Source organism: Equus caballus, chromosome X (assembly GCF_041296265.1).
Source record: "Equus caballus isolate H_3958 breed thoroughbred chromosome X, TB-T2T, whole genome shotgun sequence".
Lineage (NCBI taxonomy): Eukaryota > Metazoa > Chordata > Mammalia > Perissodactyla > Equidae > Equus > Equus caballus.
The window spans coordinates 100,740,069-100,759,867 of record NC_091715.1 but is presented as its reverse complement, the minus strand read 5'-3'; the positions used below and the strand labels follow the sequence as shown (position 1 = coordinate 100,759,867).

The 19,799-nt window shown below is 43.1% G+C and overlaps 2 protein-coding genes across 5 annotated transcripts; both read left to right on the top strand.

Moving 5' to 3' along the window:
* The first annotated feature begins 464 nt into the window (after positions 1–464).
* Positions 465–2,893, top strand: BEX5 (brain expressed X-linked 5). 2 transcript variants are annotated; one of them, XM_070257748.1, is made up of 3 exons: positions 538–676; positions 1,809–1,875; positions 2,309–2,893. In XM_070257748.1, the coding sequence occupies exon 3, from the start codon at positions 2,336–2,338 to the stop codon at positions 2,675–2,677; it is 342 nt and encodes a 113-aa protein (XP_070113849.1). In that variant the 5' UTR covers positions 538–676; positions 1,809–1,875; positions 2,309–2,335; the 3' UTR covers positions 2,678–2,893. The 2 variants fall into 2 exon arrangements, with proteins under 2 accessions (XP_001497176.2, XP_070113849.1); XM_001497126.4 differs by lacking the exon at positions 1,809–1,875 and having other exon boundaries at positions 465–676.
* Positions 2,894–16,317: 13,424 nt separating this feature from the next.
* TCEAL6 (transcription elongation factor A like 6) lies at positions 16,318–18,354 on the top strand. 3 transcript variants are annotated; one of them, XM_023633636.2, is made up of 3 exons: positions 16,318–16,495; positions 17,054–17,120; positions 17,471–18,354. In XM_023633636.2, the coding sequence occupies exon 3, from the start codon at positions 17,498–17,500 to the stop codon at positions 18,101–18,103; it is 606 nt and encodes a 201-aa protein (XP_023489404.1). In that variant the 5' UTR covers positions 16,318–16,495; positions 17,054–17,120; positions 17,471–17,497; the 3' UTR covers positions 18,104–18,354. The 3 variants fall into 3 exon arrangements, with proteins under 3 accessions (XP_023489404.1, XP_070112826.1, XP_070112827.1); XM_070256725.1 differs by having other exon boundaries at positions 16,347–16,507; XM_070256726.1 differs by lacking the exon at positions 16,318–16,495 and adding an exon at positions 16,641–16,926.
* Positions 18,355–19,799: the final 1,445 nt, after the last annotated feature.

Here is a 19,799-nt window from a genome sequence, read left to right as displayed (position 1 = left end):
AATTGTATTGTCTAATTTAACAACCAAAAAAGTGAATGCATGCTGATGAGAAACAAAACAAAAACAATCACACACCACTTCCAAAAAAATAAACAGAAAGGGAAATAATTAGGTGAAAGTTTTAAAAAAAGTCACTTCCTACCTAGTTTCCAGATTTCCTAACCTCGCCCCCCTCCCCCGCCCCGGAAATTCTGGGCTTTCTTTACTTGTTGAGGAGTGGAAGGGAAAGAAGTGGGCATTCAATGGTATAAAAGAGGAAGAAGCAATTCTTTAAAAACTCCAGCAGAAATCAGGGAAAAGGCAAATGCAAACTACAATATATTACGTCCCGTTTGGTCTCGAAGATTGCTAAACAGGAAAAAAAAAAAATAAGGGATGGGAAGTAGCCTACGATAGTGGTGGGGAGACGGCCAGAATGAGGAGAAAAGTGGCCCCGCCCACGCTCCCGCCCCCCCTCTCCTGCCTCACTGCAGGTATGAACCATAATTGGGGATCTGAACTCACAGTGACGTGGCCCTTAGGAGACCTAGAACCAACGCATGGATTAGTCTCTCCTTCTACTTGTGGTCTGGTAGTCGTGTGTGGCTGCCCGCCGGCTCGCTATTTCCTTGAAGGCGGGCGAGCCTGTAAAACAGGGAAGGAAGAAGTCGTAGAAGCTGACCCGGATCCGTGGCAGGTTGGTGGGCGCTGACTGGGGTGGGGATGGCAGAAGGCAAAGACCAGAGCGGGCTCAGGACTAGATTCTCTTTACCCCTTCCCTGACGCCCACCCGTTTGGTGCAAGAAATGTAGGGCTTGATTGGAGGAGATCGAGAGGGGCCAAGGGAGAGAATGAGTACCAGTTGGGATCTCCTAGGAGGTGGGCGATCGGGTGACGTCTGGAAGAGAAGGAGCAGAGAAGAGGACGGCGAGGGAAAGGCCTGATTCCTGCAGGGCAACGGGAGGGGGCAAAGGTGGTGACCCTGTGTTGGGGATAAGGGACACCGCACGCCTCCATTCCCGGTATCTTCACCCTCTGTCCATTTTGGAGCCGGAAATGGTGGGCTGCGGGAACCCAGGTTGAGGGCGGTTGCTGCAGAGGAGAAGGGCAGGGATTAGGTCTGGGAAGCAGGTCCCTTCTGCGCAGGGGGCAGTCGAGCAGGCGGACTTCTGACTGAGGGATGACAGATATAGGCGGGGAGCGAGAAACTGTTTCTGGTCCCTGCAAGTCGGTATAAGCGTGGGTGCTGCCTGCGGACCCTGGGGTAAGCATGACAAAGCGCTGAGACTGCAGCAGGACCAGGTTTGCAACGCCCACACTACCTCTTCGTTCTTCGTCCATCTTGATGCATTAAATAGGTGGCAACGGAAGGACAGTGGGCTCGAGAAAAGCCACTGGGTCCCAAAAGGTCCTGGAGGAAACCCAGATTGAAATTCCATATATATATATATATATATATATATATATATATACATATATATATGTTTAAAAAAGTCGCCACCCAGCACGTTCTTCTGACTCCCCCGCCCTGCAAATTGTCCATTTGCGTTCAAGAAATGGTAATTAGTCAACAGAAGGGGCGAGACAGTGAGGATAAGCAGCCTAAACTGGTTTTGGAAATAATCATCTTTGATTACAAAGCCTATTTCTGGAAGGCGGGGTGGTGTGTCACAGGGCGGGAAAAGAAGCCATGAGACAGGATAGGGGAGAAAGAGAAGGTGGCAACATTTGGCTAGCAGAGTATTAAATCAGCAATGGAGCTGGTGCCCCCGATACTGGTCCTTTAATCAAGTGATCAGTCCTGGGTATTGTCGCATTTCTGTCTGCAGGTCTTTAGGTCTGTTGGTGCAGCAGAATTCAAAGCTAAGAGAGGAAGATTGCTTCTGATCCCTGCAGGTAGGGGGGCTACCGAGGGCCCTCTAGTGTAGGGATATCAGGGATCAGAACAGAATCTGGGGAAGTGGCAGCCCTCCCTGCCCTAGTTAAGTCCAGCAGAAACCCAGCGAAGTCTTTAGAAACTGCTGCTTGTGGCTGGTGGGGGAAGAAGGGAGCAGTGGGACAAGCTCTCGGGCGCCCCTGGAGGACTTATCAGGATCCCTTGAAGCTGAGGCTTGGTCTCTCAACCACCGTCCCGCCCACTACCCATCCTAGCTTTTGGTGACAGGAATCGCCTAGGGAAAGTATTCTCAGGGAAAATTGTGGACTTTGGGGCAGGGCTGGGTCTGGGGCACCCCTGCTGCGAAGTCTCTCAGATGGGAAAACCTTTGCTAACAGAACTCTAAATCTTGTTGCAAAGCACTCAATCCCTCTTCTTGCTTTTTATCTCTAGGAAGAAGAAGCAGGAAAAAATCTCAACATGGAAAATGTTCCCCAGGAAAGCAAAGGAAGGGAGCAGACCCCAGTGCAGAATGAAGAAGAAGCTGGCCATTTGGGAGGTGGTGAAGGCCAGGAGCCTGGAGGAAATATTAGAGGGGGTTGGGCTCCACTTGCCCAGGATTTGAGAAAGGATATTCCCAACAGGCTTTTCAATAACATTGACATGATAGATGGAGATGCAGATGATATGGAACGGTTCATGGAGGAGATGAGAGAGCTAAGGAGGAAAATTAGGGAGCTTCAGTTGAGGTACAGTCTGCGCATTCTTATAGGAGATCCCCCTCACCATGACCATCATGATGAGTTTTGCCTTACGCCTTGAATGCTGAGGTTAATAATTATAAACCCCCTGCTTCCCAAACTTGCATTTCCTTGGTGTACTCTTTACTATGAATCTTTGGTGTTCTGTTATTTTTCTGACTGGAGATTTTGTTTTGACTTAGTCTGTAAGTTTTTTTGTCAGCAGGGGAGTTCCATCAACTTGAATGGAAAGATGTTTATTACATATTGTAAAGTTAATAAAGCAGTTTAAAAAGCAGTCTATAGATATACTATCTCATTTAAAAGTGTGCCTATTATCTATATATGTATATATACATCAGAATGTGTTTTTTTCTTATTTTCCTTATTTTTTATTGATTATCTGTTTTTTTATCATTTTTCCAAAATGAATACATACATGTTATATGTGTCAAAAGAAAAGTAAGAAGCAAACAACTTGCCTGTCAGTTTATAAAGGGAATAGAAACAATAAGTACTTGAGACACAATTTATACTTGAGACACAATTTAAAGACATATAAATCATATTACCTCTGGATCTCTTATAGAGAAGCACAAACCTGGTAATTATTACAGATATATTTCTTTAAAGTCAGCCTATCCATCTACAAAAATGAAGATAATACATGCTTTACAGGGCTACTGTGGGACTCAAATGAGGTAATGACTGAACTCTGTGGTGGGCCCTCTCCACACATGCAAGGCCCCAACCCTCTAGGTGCCCTTCATATTTAGGGAAGGACCTAAGGAGTATGCCTACAAGCCAGTCCAATTGACTGCCAAGTGGATGACACCTTCTATAACTGTGCTGCTGTGTCTCCCTTCCCTGGATAATACCATGACTGGTAGGCACTCCTTCCCCTTCTGCTAGGTTTTGCTCCCTCCACTGGTCCCCACCACTGCTGATGTGCTGGGGTCTTAAAGGTGACAAAGACTCATTGACTTTTGTGGAACCCTCAGTGATCTGAATCCTCATTTTGCCCTTTCAGAAATGTGGAGAGTGCCCTTTCCTGCTTTAGAGTTATACTTAATCTAGGTGGTTACTTCCCCAGTGCTGCTTAGGGATCCAAAGAGCCCCTTATGGTTTTTATCAGACTTTATCCCTCACTCCCTTTCCCAGAGATAAATCTGAGTGACACTCATGATAGTGTGCTCAGAATTGGACTATGCCTTACATCCTCTGATGCATATGGCCCCGTCTCCCTGACTCTCCATTTTCTATCCAGACACGGCTACAGGTTTCACTCTGTACATACACAGGTGTTATGGGGGTGGCTTTATGTCCCCACGACTGTTCTGATCCACACTATCTTCCCCCCAGGAGTCTCCAGTAGTTTCTACTCACACAACTTACAGGAATCCAGAGCAGTTTCCTTCTTCATTTGCTTTTATTTTTTCTGTGCCAAATAAACTTGTAATTTCACATCAATGGGAAACTGGCCAGGATTGAGGACCTAGTAGATGGATCCTTGTTTTAGAACATTTTCCACCACCCAGTCATCACTACTCCCCAACTAGACTTCCCTTCTTACAGTGAATATATTGTCTCATTTGTCCTAGTACTCTCAGTGCCTAGCACAGGGTCTGGTAAGTCGTAGGGAACAACAGTTAACTACAGTTGAGTCAAGAGTCCTGCAATCTGGGCCAAGGTTTGCCTCTGATCATTCATTGGCAAATAACTTCTTTTCCTTACAGATTGTAGCTTGCAATTGAAAAAGGAACACAATAGAGAAAGCATTATACACCAATTACAACACATGGACTTATTGTAATGTTATATATGTCAGTGTTTATCAACATGTTCCATGCAATGCAGCTGCATTGGAATCACCTGGGGAACTGGCTAAAAATTCAGGAAACTAGGTTTTACTCCACTCCCACTGCATCCTACAAGTTCATCAGACATCTCTGGACTTAGATAAATTAAAGCAGAGAGGCCCCAACTTTAGTTCAAGTTTGGACATTCCCCTCCTCATTTCATATATACATATATGTGTATAAAAATATATATATATAAATATCTCCTGTGAAGGCATTTTTGAAGTGCCTTAGTTAACCTATATACACCAGGCATTATTTGCCCATTATATTGTGCCCTTTTTAAACAGACAGCTGTCTTATTTTTATGCTGTTATCTTTAGTGCATAGGTTCTCAACCTTGGCTGCAGGTCTGAATCACCTGAGATTTTAAAGTGGAGCTCAGGACTCACCCCCACCCAATTGAATCAGACTCATTAGAAGTGAGACCAAGGGATCATTACATTGTGAAAGCTCCCACAGGGAGTCTAATGTACTTGCAGAGTTGAGAACAAGTGAGTATAATTTATGACTAAAATATCTTTGGTTTATTTTCTCTGCACTACCTCTGATTGACTGTGTGACCCTAAGGAAGTCATTTCATTTATCTGGAATATACATCTTCTGAAAGACATATCAAAGAGGAGGAATTACACCCAAAATCAACACGTGAGATCTTTTTAAGATAGTATATGTCAGTGTTCCTCCAAGTTTGCTAGCCTGTCACATGCTTCAGAATCACATGCAGGGCTTGTTTAAAACACAGAATCCCTGTCCCACACCCAAGAACCACTCTTTGGTAACAGAGCCCAGGTAACTGCAGTGTTAACAAGCTCCCAGGTGATTCTGATGAACACTAAAGTTTGATAATTACCCGTCCATACATTTTTATCTCAAATATATTAAGGACAAACCGATAAAATTAAAGAAAATATGTTAATCTGGATTCAGGAAAAAGAGCATAGAGAAGTGAGCATTAGAAAAATAAGAAAAGATGAAACCATAAAGGGAAAAATTGGTAACTTTTATGTAAAAATATTAAATCTTCTCTAAAGTAAGCAAGACAGTAAATAAAAGTTCAAGGGGAACGTCTGTAAGTCTTAATAAGATGTATTTCCTCACTGAAGACCATGTAATGCTTTTCACTCTCATTCCAATGTGGGTAACATAAACAATAAAATGAATAAAAACTGCATTCCTCTTGCCCATTTAAAACCTTAATTGTGAGACTCTGTTCTAGCCATTTTGGATTTATCCAATAACTAGAGAGTGTTTATCTGCTTGTCTCAGGGAAAAGGTGATAAGGTAAAAATAGGGAATAAATACTCATTCGCCACTGACCCTGTCGCTCACTGTTAGTATTGGTTTCCTATGGCTGCTGTAAAAAAAATTACCACAACAAAAATTTATTCTCTCATAGTTCTGGAGACCAGAAGTCAGAAATCAACATGTGGGCAGAGCTGTTTTCCCACTGGAAGCTCTACAGGAGAACTCATTAGAGCTACAAATATCAAAGGCTACAATAATCAAAACAGTGTGGTACTGGCATAAAGACACATAGGCCGATGGAATAGAATAGACAACCCAGAAATAAACCTGCACATATATGGTCAAATGACTTTCAACAAGGGTGCCAAGACCATTCAATGGGGAAAGGACAGTCTTTTCAACAAATAGTGTTGGGAAAACTGTATAGCCGCATGCAAAAGAATGAGGTTGGACCCTTACCTCATACCATATACAAAAATTATCTCAAAATGGATGAAAATTTAAACCTAGGAGCTAAAAAACTTAGAAGAAAACATAAGGGGAAAGCTTCATAATATTGGATTTCTCTCTTTTGGAGGGGAAATGTCTATCTTATGCCTATCCCACAATTGCATTTGGAAGCACATAACTTCTTTAGTTTCATGGGTTCACAACTGGAAAAGAGTCTTGCCTAAGGATGAATCATGCCTCCAGTCTCACCCAGACTTGCTTTAGATGTTATTTAGATGAGAATTTGGACTTGGAGTTGGTGCTGGAATGGGTTAAGACTTTGAGGGCTGTTGGAATAGGATGAATGTATTTTGTATTTTGCATATGAGAAGGACATGAATATTGGGGGGCAAGAGGATGGAATGTTATATACTGAATTGTGTTTCCCCAAATTCATAGGTTGAAGCTCTAACCCCCAATATGACTATATTTGGAGACAGAGTGTTTAGGGAGGCAGATAAGGTTAAATGAGGTCATAACAGTGGGGCTCCAATCAAATAGGCCTGATGTTCTGGTAAGAAGAGGAAGAGACACCAGGAGAATTCGCTCACAACAAAAAGGCCATGTGAGGATATTGTGATAAGACAGCCATCTGCAAGCCAAGGGGAGAGGCCTCAGGAGAAACCAAACCTGCTGACAACTTGATCTTGGAATTCCAACCTCCAGAACTGTGAGAAATTAATTTTTGTTGTTTAAGCGCCTAATTTGTGGTATTTCGTCATGGCAGACCTAGAAGACCAATACAAGATATAACACACATTGGTTGCTGCCAGGGACTTGGAGGAGAAGATGAAGGAGGGAAACTTCTTAGTGAGTGAGGAGTTTTACTTTGGGGTGATGGAAATGTTTTGAAACTAGACAGAGGTGGTAGTTAGATGGCATTGTTAATGTACTAAATGCCACTGAATTATTCACTTTAAAAACGGTCCTTTTTTGGATTTTTTATGGTGGAAAAAATATACATAATACAAAATTTACATTTGAACTATTTATAAGTATACAGTTCAGTGGCATTAAGTACATTCACATAGTTGTGGAATCCTCACCACTATCCATCTCCAGAGACTTCATCATCTCAAACTGAAATTCTGTATCTATTAAACAAGAACTTCCCGTTACCCTCTCCCCACAGCCCCTGGTAACTATTCTACTCTTTGTCTATATGAATTTGACTATTCTAGGCACCTTATAAAGGTGAAATAATACAGTATTTGTCTTTTTATGTCTGGTTTATTTAACTTAGCGTAATTTTTTCAAGGTTCACCCATATTATAGCATGTAGCAGAATTCCATTCCTTTTTAAGGCTGAATCATATTCTATTGAATGTGAATAGTACACATTATTTATCTATTCATCTCTCAATGGACATTTGGATTGCTTCTCTCTTTTGACTATTGTGAATAATGCTCCTATAAACATGGAAGTACAAAATCTGTTGAAGTCTCTGCTCTCAATTCTTTTGGGCATACAGACAGTCCCCAACTTAAGATGGTTCAACCTACAATTTTTTGCCTTTATGATGGTGTGAAAATGATATGCATTCAGTAGAAATAGCACTTCAAATTTTGAATTTTGATCTTTCCCTGGGCTAGCGCTATGAGGTACCATAATCTCTTGATGTTTGGTAAAAGCAGTGAGCTGCAACTCACAGTCAGCCATGCGATTATGAGGGCAAACGACCAACACACTTACAACCATTCTGTACCAATACAACTATTCTGTTTTTCAATTTCAGTATTTAATAAATTACATTAGATATTCAACACTATATTATAAAATAGGCTTTGTGTTAGATGATTTTGTCCAAATGTAGGCTAATGTAAGTGTTTTGAGCACGTTTAAGGTAGGCTAGACTAAGCTATGACATTTGATAGGTTAGGTGTATTAAATAAATTTTCAACGTATGATATTTTCAACTTACAATGGGTTTATCAGAACATAACCTCACTGTAAGTTGAGGAAGATCTGTATACCCAGAAGTGGAATTTCTGGAACGTACAGTAATTATACGTTTTTTTTTAATGAACACCATAATGTTTTCCACAGCAGCTGCACCAATTTACATTCCCACTAGCAGTGTACAAGTGTTTCAATTTCTCTGCATCCTCACTAACACATTATTTTCTGAGTTTTTTTAAATAATAAACTATTTTTTATAATAGGTATTAAATCATATCTCACAGTGGTTTGGATTAGCATTTCTTTAATGATTAGTGATATTGAGCATCTTTTTATATGCTTTGGCCATTTGCATATCTTCTTGAAGAAATGTCTATTCAATTCTTTGCCCATTTTTCAGTTGGGTTCTTTTTGTTGTTGTTGTTGTTGTTGTTGAGTCATAGGAGTCCTTTATATAGTCCCAATATTAACCCATTATCTGTTATATGATATGCAAATATTTTTCCCAATTCTACAGGTTGCTTTTTCATTCTCTTGATAGTGTTCCTTGATGCACAAAAGTATTTAATTTTGATAAATTCCAATTGTCTTAGTTCTGGCTGCTATAACAAAATACCATAGACTTGGTGAATTAAACAACAAACATTTTTTTCTCACAGTTCTGGAGCCTGAGATGTCCAAGATCAAGTTTCTGGAAGATTCAGCATCTGGTGAGAGCCCTCTTTCTGGTTTACAGATGGCCACGTTCTTGCTATGTCTTTACATGGTGGAGAGAGAGAAAGCTCTGGTCTTTTCCTCTTCTTATAAGAACAGTGATCCCATCATAGGGGCTTCACCCTCATGACCTCATCTAAAATCTGATTGCCTCACAAAGATTCCATCTCCAAATACCAACATATTGGGGGTTAGGGCTTCAACATATGAATTTTTGGAGGACCCAAACATTCAGTCCATAGTATTCCACCTCTGGTACAAAATTCATGTCCTTCTCACATGCAAAATACAATTATTCCATCCCAACAACCCTAAAAATTAGAACTAATTCTAACATAAACTTTAAAGCCAAAAGTCCAAAATCTCATCTAAATATTATCTAAATGAAATATGGCTGAGATTCTAGGTGTGCCTCATCCTGATGCAAAACTACTCTCTAGCTGTGAACCTGTGAAACCAAATAAGTTATGTGCTTCCAAAATATAATAGTGGGACAGGCATAAGGTAGACATTCCCATTCCAAAGGGAGAAATAAGAGAGAAGAAATGGATTATGAGCCCCAAGCAAGTCTAAAACTTAGCAAGACAAATCCAACTAGATCTTAAGACATTAGAATAATCTTCTTTGGCTCAATGTTCTTCCCTACAGGCCCTCTGGGGGTAGCAACATCATTACCACAGCTCCTCAGGGTGCTGCTACCCATGCCACAGCTCTGTGGCAGCTCTTCTCACATAGCAACTCTCTGCAGGGTCCCCACCCATACATCAGCTCTGCTGGGCGGGGATCATGTCCCCAGGGCTCTGCCAGGTGGGAGCTGTGCTCCCTGGTTCTGGACAGCCTCATCCCCATGGCTTTGGTTAGAGGCCATCTGGCTTGTTGAAACTAAGATAGCGTCCCTGATGAATCACCTTCATGGCCATTCTTCCTTTTTCTTGAAGAATAGTATAGTTCATAGCTGAATAGCTTTATCATTCTGTCCTATAAAATCTAAGAAGTTCAAAAGCTTCCTTCATTCCATCCAATCTCCATTCTCTTTAGTTCAAACTGGCCCTATTCCTGCTACAGTGGCTAATTATATCTGTAGTTCACACTCATACTAATATCCTTATCCAACAGTTGTTCATCACACCTTAGAATTTGCTTTCTCATTTTTTTGCCATATGGATAGGCTGAGAATTTTCCAAATCTTTAAGTTCTAGTTCCTTTTAACTTAACAATTCTTTCTTCAACTGTTTCTCTCTTCTCACATTTTACTATAAGCAGTCAGGAGGAACCAAGCTGCTCTCCTAACACTTTGCTTAGAAATCTCCTCAGCTAAATATCCACTTTTTCTGCTCTCAAATACCCTCCACAAAACACCAAAATATGAACATAATTCAGCCAAGTTATTTGCCACTTTATAACAAAGTTTGCCTTTTCTCCATTGTCCAATAACATGTTCCTCATTTCCATCTGAGACCTCCCAGAATGGCCTTTACCACGCATATTTCTACTAATATTCAGTACATGATTATTTATGTATTATTCTCTAAGAAGATGGAAACTTTATCTCAGGCACTCCTCTTTCTTTTCTGAGCCCTCATCACAATTGAGTTTAACAATCTCTTCAGGGAAATATTGGCTTTTCCTAGCATGTTTCAGCATATGAATCTTTGATGGGACACAAACATTCAGTCCATAGCACCAATTTATCTATTTTTTTTTTTGTTGCCTATGCTTTGGGTGTCATATTCAAGAAATCACTGCTATATCCAACGACATGAACTTTTTCCCATCTTTTTATTTCAAGATTTTCAAAGTTTTAGTTCTTATGTTGAGCTCTTTGATCCACTTTGAATTAATTTTTGTAAATGGTGTAAGGTAAGGGTCCAATTTTATTTTTTTGCATGTGGATATTCAGTTTTCCCACCACCATTTGTTGAAAATACTGTATTTTCCCCATTGAATAGAAAATAACTGGAATGTGAAATTCACTAGAGCATCTCAGTGATGGATTTGAGCTAGCTGAAGAAAGGATCAGTCAACTTGAAGATAGATAAATAGATATTTTGAGTCAGAGGAACAAAAAAATCAATAAAAATGAAGAAAAGTATACAGAGACACAGAGAACCCTGGAACATCATCAAGCATACCAACACAGACATAATGGGAATCCCAGAAAGAGAAGAGAAAGAGAAAATAGTAAGAAAATACATTTGAAGATATAATAGCCCAAACTTACAAATTTGATGAAAAACACTAATCTACAGCTGACTTCTAATCAGAAATCATGGAGGTCAGAAGACAGTGGAATATCATCTTCAGTGTGTGGACAGAAAATGACGTGTCAACCACAATATCCTAACAAGCAAACTTTTCTTTAAAAATTATGAATTAATTAAGACATTCCCAGATAACAAATACTGAGAGAATTTTTAAATAATAGTACTGTTCCATAAGAAATACTAAACAGAGGGTCCAGCCTCGTGGCATAGTGGTTAAGTCTGGGGCACTCCACTTCAGCAGCCTATGTACATGGGTTTGGATCCCAGGTGTGGACTGATACCACTTGTCAAGTCATGCTGTGGCAACGACCCACATACAAAATAGAGGAAGATTGGCACAGATGTTAGCTCAGGGACAATCTTCCTCAGCAAAAAAAAAAAAAAAGCAGAAAGTTCCACTCAGAGCTCATCTGCAAAGACTGGGAAAATATATTTATTTATTTTTTCTTTTGTTGGCTCTAGACATTGAAAGTAACTCTGTCCAAAGACCAGTTCAGTTAAACTTACAGTGATAAGTTGCTAAAACTTACAGTGCATTTCTCCCCAGAATTAATCAATACCATGTAAGGAATCCTTTTAAGATACAAAGCCCATAATAGAAGATTACAAGGCTCAAGGCCTCATTATCCCTTGTACTAGTCCCTGTAATACTCCTATTTTACCTGTAAGAAAACAGAAGGGCCAAGAATGGAGGTTTGTCTGGAAATTCTGAGTAATAAATAGCATTGTTATCCCTCGACAACCTGTTGTTCCTAACCCTCATACACTACTAACATCCATTCCCACAGGAAGTTAATTTTTCATTGTAGTTGATTTATGCAGTGCAATCTTTAGTATTGCTGTTGATGAAGCTAGTCAATACCTTTTTGCCTTCGCTTTGGAAGCAAGCAATTCACCTAGACAGTAATGCCTCTGGTCTTACTGAGAGCCCTTCTTACTTTTCTCAAATCCTGAAGGCTAATCTGGATATTATAAAGTTCTCTAGAGGTTCTACTTTTTTGCAACATGTGGCCGATTTGCTTCTTTTCTCTCCCTCCCAATCCTCCTCACAGGAAGACAACAACCACATGCTAAAGCTTTTAACCTTAAAGGGACATAAGGTCACCAAGGAGATATTGCAGTTTGCTCAAATCTAGGTTCGATATTTATAGCATCTGCTATCAGAACAGGAGCTACATCTAGATCTGGATAGGCTTCATGGTCTCCTAAGTTTCCCTAAACCCAAAACTGAGCACCAACTGCAAGGTTTTCTTGGGCTACTTGGTTATTGTTGAAATTGGATTCCAAATTTCTCTCTTATGGCCAAATTTCTTTATGTTTTACTAAAGAAAAACAACCTTGAGTCAGTTTTATGGGAAGAACAGGACCACATAGCCTTTAAAGACTAAAAGGAGTGTTTGGTGAACCCATCTTCCCTTGGACATTCCAATTATCGAGTTCCCTGTTTACTTTTTTGTATATGAAAAGGAAGGGAATACCCTTGGGGTACCCACCCAAAAACACAGGGACAACTATTGACCCATAGGCTATTATAGCCAGCAACTGGACCCTACGGCATAGGGATACCCCTCTAGCCTTAAAGCCATTACTGCCTCTGCCCTTTTGGTTAAAGCCACTGAGAAAATTTTTGTGGGATCCTCTTTAACCATTTTTGTACCCCATGCAATAGAAACACTCCTGAGTTCTCACCACACTCAAAACTTTCCAGTCATCTGCCTTACCTCCTACAAAATCATTTTGTTAACTGCTCCTCACATAACTCTTTACGTCGTCATAACCTTAACCCTGCTACTCTTCTCCCCTCCACTACCGATGAAGTCCCCCGTGACTGCTTAACACTGACAGATCACCTCCTAACTCCTCATGATGATCTGACAGAAACTCCTTTGGATAATGCTGATTTCTCATGGCTCACTGATGGTTCTTATTTAAAGGGTGATAATGGCAAATACTGTGCCAGGTATGCTATTGCAACTCCCTTTGATATTGTTGAGGCAGCACCTTGACCTATGGCTACTTTGGCCCAACAGGCTGAGTTATATGATCTTACACTGGCTTGTACTTTAGCCAAGGGCAAAACTGAAAACATCTGATAGTAGATATGCTTTCAAAGTTGCTCACGATTTTGGAATTTTGTGGAAGCCACATGGCTTTCCTAATTCCAGCAGAAACAAAATTAAAAATGGCCCCTTTGTTCAGGAATTATTGGATGACCTACTAATTTAGCTATTATTAAGATCCTGGGTAATTCTAAACTTCACTCCCTGGAAGCTAAAGGTAAACATCTTGCTGACATTTCCACAAGGAATGCAACTATTAAACGAACCAACAAGCAACTAAACCTCTGTCATGGTCCAAAGGAATATTTCTTCAAATAATAACTTAGAAAAATTGACTAGAGAAGCCCAAAAATTGGCCTCAGAAAAGCAAAAACAAGATTGGGAATTCAACAATTATTGGTTTGATAAAAAGAAAAAGCTATGATGTGGACCAAATAACAACCCAGTCCTACTGGAGACTCTAAAATTCCCACTCCTAATCACCGTACATGCATTAAACCATTGGTCAACTCACAAAATGATGACATTCAGGAAGCAATATTGGTGGGGAATTAACAAGGTTGCAAAACGTTCCTACCTCACTTGTCCCATTTGTTTAAAATAAAATCCAAGGAAGCCTGTTCATACTGCTCCTGGACATTTTAAACTGCCTAAGGAACCATTCAAGGTTTGACAAATGGATTTCATACAACTTCCCCCGTCTCATGGATAAAAATACATTTTAGTCATGATCTGTATGTTTTCTTGCTGAACTGAAACCTTCCCTAGCAGAGAGGCTATTGTCTCTTCTGTGGCTAAAGTTCTTTTGGAAAGGATTATCTCTACCTGGGAAACTCCTCTCCAGCTTCATAGTGATCAAGGAACCCATTTTACTGATGAGGTACTTCAACAAGTCTGCACTGTTTGGCCAGTTTTACAACACTTTCAGTGTGCTTACCACCCTCGATTTTCTGGCTTAGTCGAACACACTAACAGCATTATTAAGATTCAACTGGCTAAGCTTCTGGAAATCCTCCCAAAAACTTGGCTAAAGTCATTGCTGTTGGTTCTTTTAAATCTCAGATCCACCACTTTTGGACCTCTAAACTCTCATCCTTTGAGATAGCCACAGGATGCTCAATGAACTTGGCTCATGCATCTTTTGATCCACAGTTCATAAAAGGAGATATACTCCAATACTGCAAAGGCCTAATTACTTCTATTAAAAATAATCATGTTTTGGTACAGCATCTTTTCACAGTGAGCTCCAGGGAGACGAAGAGCTTAAGCATCACATTTTGCAACCTGGAGATTTCATCTATTAGAAAAGACACCTCCAGAATGACTCTCTTCAACCTTGTTGAAAAGTCCCCATTCAGGTACTGTTAAATAACCCTTGCACCATAAAATTCCAGGGGATAGACTTGAATTCGCAGGACATACCTAAAGAAAGCACCAAACTCTGACTGGGACTGCACATCATGTGGTGACCTGAAAGTAAAGATTTCCCAGGATTGAAGCAGACAACATCTGATGAGGAAGCTTACGCAAGATGTCAGAGCAAATCTGTTGGAATTTTGTCTGCCAAACCTTTGATGATAACATAACGCTTCTGATGATCTCCAATATGTATGATCTTGATAACATATGGACTTTGGAAAAGATAAATGCCTGAGAGTTCTCTCTCCTCCTCCTCCTTGTTACCCGAATGTGACCTCAGTAGGTTTCCAATCTCTGCACTTTCCCTCTGATGTGGGACATGACATCCAGTTAAGGTTCTTCCTGGCATGGAGGGACAAAATGCTGCTGAAACTGGAAAACCCAGACTCTTGATCAGCGATGCCTTCAGAGAAAGATCTTGAGCAAAAGGGCAAAGGGTAGAAATTAATAAAGAGAAAACTCATTAAAATGGAGTCAGGAGGCCAAAGGGGGAGCTCTCATGCCCTAAATGATGGCAGAGCCCAATAGGGAGATGACTGCTTCCTTTCTTCACCAGCAAGAAGCTCAGCCAATGAGAGACTCTCACAACTTAGCCAATGAAAAGCTGCTACACCAGACTCCCAGTCTCTGCCAAGGGACTCTGTTTACAATAGCCCTCCAAACATCCTTTTCCTTTCTATAAAAGAGTTTCTCCTCCCTTGTTGTTGGGGACTTGCATGTGGCTTACCATAGTTGCAGACCTCAAATTGCAATTATTTGCTGATCCTGAGTAAATCCATTTTGGCTGGAGAAATAACTGATTGCCTATTTGTTTAAGGTCCACACCACGTATCCAAGAAGTTCAATTAACTCTATCAGGACAAACTTAAAGAGATCCAAACCAAGACATAGTATAGTCATAGCATCAAAACCAAATATATGGCACTACACTGTAGAAGCTACAATACTGGCAATTTTCCAGTTCTTGGGTTGAGTGGTGGCTTCAGAAATGTGAAAGAGAAAAAGAAAGGGAAGGGAAGAGAAAGAAGAGGGACCAGCATGGGTTACTTAGGAGTGTTGTGAACCAAGGGTTTTGATGGGTCTGTGCATCTGTGGCCCATTTTTAAAAATATTTTAATGCTTTCTTTTTTTTAGCTGCCTGGCATTCTCTCTAGACGAGAACAGGTCAGAACTGATGGAGTGTAAGTTTCCAAAGTGAAGAGAAGTAAACGGAGAAGGCGAGAACGAAGTTGGTGAAAGTAGTTTGGGGTATAAAGATTTCGAGGCCCCTGAGGGACATTCAGGCAGCGGTGTCCAATAGACAGTTGACAAAGAGGGTCTGAGGTCCGGGGAGGCAACAGCCTGGAGAAGAAATCTGGGAATCATCTGTGCTTGGAGGGAAATGAACAGAGATCACCCAGGAGAGAGGAAGCTCAGGAACACCGCCACTCAAGGTGGCAGCGCAGCTTCCTAGTGGGCACCACCACCTGGGCCCTGGAGTTAGGCCAAGCCGGTCTTGAAAGCGGGCTGTGGGGCTCAGTTGCTGAGCGCTCTTGGTCAAGTCAGGTACCCTTCCTGTGATCAGCTGTCACACCCAGGGATCATGAGCATCTCAGAGGGATGCTGCGCAAGGACCTGAGATGAGCAGGTAAAGTACCTGCGATAAGGAAGTCGCCTCCCTCCTGCTCTCTCGGTGACTCCCTCTTGGCCACCCGCACCCCCCACCCCCCCGCCACGGTCCACAGCTGCCGGTCCCTCGGGGATGGGGTGGGGGGGGCGGGGCGGGGGCCGAGCCGGGTGACGCGGCGCTCACGTGACCGGCCGGGCGCCGACGTGGGCAGCAGCCCGCGCACCCGCCCGCCGCCCTGCGGTCCCGTCGCCGGCGCCAAACCGGCTCCCGGAGCTGCCCGGGCGGCGGGCGAGGGGCGAGCGGGCTTCGGCGAGCCCGAGGCGGTCCCGGGCCCGCAGGTCAGTGTGGAGGTGGGCGCTGCCGGCAGCCAGGGGCAGGGCTGGAGGTGGGTGGGAGTAGGATCCGGGAGCAGCGGGGAGGGGCCGACGAAGGGGTCCAGGAGATGGGTGAGGAGGGGGACGGGGCGCGGGCAGTGGGGAGGGAGGGTCGACCCCGCAGCGGGCCCCGCCGCCTTCTCCTCAACGCCCCTCCTCTGCGCCCTCCATCTATTTTCGAGCCTGCGATGGGGAGGGGAGGGGGCGCCCCCGCAGTGCGACAGTGAAACGTAGACACGTTCTGCCAATAACCCCTCTCACACTCTTCGCCTATGAGGAAATAGCGACCTCCGCGAAAAGCGCGGGGGGTGGGGGCGGGTTGCCTGCAGGGGAGGGGGACACAGAGACCCAAGCAGTTTGGAAAGCATCCTGGTCTGGCGCCCGAGGCCTGAAAGGTAATGGCGGCTGGGATGCAGGGGAAATAGGAGAGGGAAACGTTGGATGATGAGGGCTCGGACTCAGAAAAGAAACCTCAGTGCCCTGAGCGTGCAGCCCCTGCCCCTGTCTGCTCTCTGTCTGCAGGTCTTCCTGTCTGTTCCCAGCACTCTGCTAGGCTAGAAAAGGAGGAAGCTGTCCAGAATCCCTGCAGGTCAGTGAAAGCGGGGAGGGGCCCCAGACGGGGACCCGGGGGAGGCGGGTGGAGGGCATGGCCTGGGCAGAATTTGAGGGCCCCACTCGCATCCCACCACCACACATATAATAGACACGCACGCCGCCACACTGAAGGATGGTGCAGAAGGTGGTAGGGCCTGCCAGGGAAAGGGTTGGCTCTGGTGTGTGGGAGGAGTGATGGGGGTAAAGGGGTGGGCAGGAGGCACACTTGGAGGCCGAGGCTGGTCAGGGGAACCCTGACAGGGGACGAGATGCAAGTACTATCCAGACCTGCATTCCACCCCCAAGCCCTCAGTCTCCCTTGTCTCCTATTCCCCTCACCCCCAGGACAGGAAAAGGAGAGGAAATCTCAACATGGAAAAACTCTGCAATGAAAATGAAGGAAAGCTGGAAAGTGAAGGAAAGACACAAGATGAAGTAGAGCCTGAAGATGAAGAAAAGTCAGATGAGGAAGGAAAACCAGAAGTAGAGGGGCAGCCAGGGCACCAGGGAAAGCTCCAGAATGAGGGACAGCCAGATGATGAGGCACAACCAGAAGATGAGGGAAAGCAGGACAAGCAGGGCCAGTCCGAAGATGAGGGAAAACCACAGGGCGGCGAGGGCAAGCGAGAATCCCAGGCAAAGCCAGAGAGCGAGCGGCGGGCTGCCGAAAAGCGCCCGGCTGAAGATTATGTGCCCCGGAAAGCAAAAAGGAAAACCGACAGGGGGACGGACGACTCCCCCAAGGACTATCAGGAGGACCTACAGGAAAGGCATTTGGGCAGTGAGGAGATGATGAGAGAATGTGGAGATATGTCAAGGGCTCAGGAAGAGCTAAGGAAAAAGCAGAAAATGGGTGGTTTTCATTGGATGCAAAGAGATGTACAGGATCCATTCGCCCCAAGGGGTCAACGAGGTGTCAGGGGAGTGAGGGGCGGAGGTCGGGGCCAAAGGGGTTTACATGATATCCCCTATCTTTAATGCCTGTGGCCTTGATTCTGATTTCTCTGATGGGAATATTGCCAACCCTGCTTTCCCTGGCAGGCATTTGCCAGGCTATGTGCTTTAACCTTAAGCTGATACTTTGCTTTAGGTGTCACTCTTGTTACCAGCAGCCTTTTGATCCAACTACAGTGCTCTGTCAGTAAGGGATTTTCACCCATGTGCATGGAAGAGATGTTCGTGGTACATTGTAAAATAACAATAAAGAAAAAACAGTTTTCAGAACCGCATACACAGCATCAGCCCATTTTTGTAAAAATATAAATAAGTTGGCATAATGCATTTGTGCATAGAGAAAACTCTGACAGTGTGTGCACTAAAAAGTAGGCAATGGTTTTTTTCTGCATAGTAGCCAAAAATATGTCTTGTCTGTGGTCAAAAATGAGTCCAATCACCTGATGGTTAGGTGCCCCCATGCCATTCCTCTACGAGTGTGCATCCCCATGCCTTCCCCTCGTTCTAACCGTGTCAGTGGGCACTGCCACCCCTTCTCCTGGATCCTCTACTGTCCTGTGGCTCCCACCACGTGTGATTCTTTTTCTTTTCTCACTCATCTCCACTTTTCCCTAAAAGATATATGGATTATGTAGGTTATAATAAATAAATGACTAAAACCAGAAAACAATACATAAGAGACTAAACTCTTCAGGGAGCTTATGAGGGCAATGAAGACACTTAAAATTCCTGTTGTCAAAATGTAGAATGATAAGTAAAACTTGCATTATCTCTTGGACTCATAGCTAGAGGAATCAACCTAGCAGTTATAACAGACCCGCTGCTATAAGGGTCAGTGTTGTCATCTGTGAAATGGAGATAATACTTTCTTCATGAGACTGCTTAGTGGATCAGATGAGGTACTGAATATGTCAGTTGTGTTGTGACCTGGCCCACACCAGATACTTGTGTGTGTGTGTGGGGGGGTCCCCACATCAATCCCATGCAGTAGCAGGTAAGTGGATGGAATCAGACACTTAGAGCAGGACTGAGGGAGCTCTCACATGTGCCCAGGAACAAGCCCAGGCACCTGAGAGATGGATGCTACTCTCTCCTGGATACTGCCATGTCCACTTGGCACTGTGCCCCTTCTCCTAGCTCCTGTACTCGTTACTGATACTGTCTAATGAGCTGGAGGCGTTAAGGTGCCAAAGCCCTATCAATTTCTCTGGAGCCAATGCCCACCCATACTTAACCCCTATAAAAGTGTGGATAAAGCCCTCTCCCCACTTGAGAGTTACAGTTACTCAATTATCTGTATCTGTCCACTACTACTTGGGACTCTAATTAATTCAGACTTTTTTTAAGCAAAATGATCATTTTTGTGTATTTTGTTTGTTTGTGTGTTTTTGTGTACATAAATATCTTTCTCACCAAATTCAGATATTGTGGGTTAGATCAGGAAAAAAAAATCTGCATGATAGAGGCTGTGCTATCCTCACAGTTTAGTATCTAATCTTCAGACTCTTTTTCCTAGGTTGAGTTCTCTCCCAGGAAACTGTTGTCAGGCCCCACGTTATCGGTTCAGTGGATCCATCAACATATTTGGTTTTTAGATCCTTATTAGTGAACATGTGCATGGACCAGCTGCATCAGCATCACCTAAGACCTAATTAGAAATTCAGAATATCAGGCTCTACCTTGGACCTACTGAGTTAGAATCTTCATTTTAACAAGATCT

Excerpts from the sequence above, each read along its gene's own strand:
- BEX5 (XM_001497126.4), top strand. The coding sequence starts at position 476 with ATGAACCATAATTGGGGATCTGAACTCACAGTGACGTGGCCCTTAGGA. Across the intron at positions 677-2,308 it reads CTGACCCGGATCCGTGGCAG|GAAGAAGAAGCAGGAAAAAA; the intron begins GTTGGTGGGCGC and ends TTTTATCTCTAG.
- TCEAL6 (XM_023633636.2), top strand. The coding sequence starts at position 17,498 with ATGGAAAAACTCTGCAATGAAAATGAAGGAAAGCTGGAAAGTGAAGGA.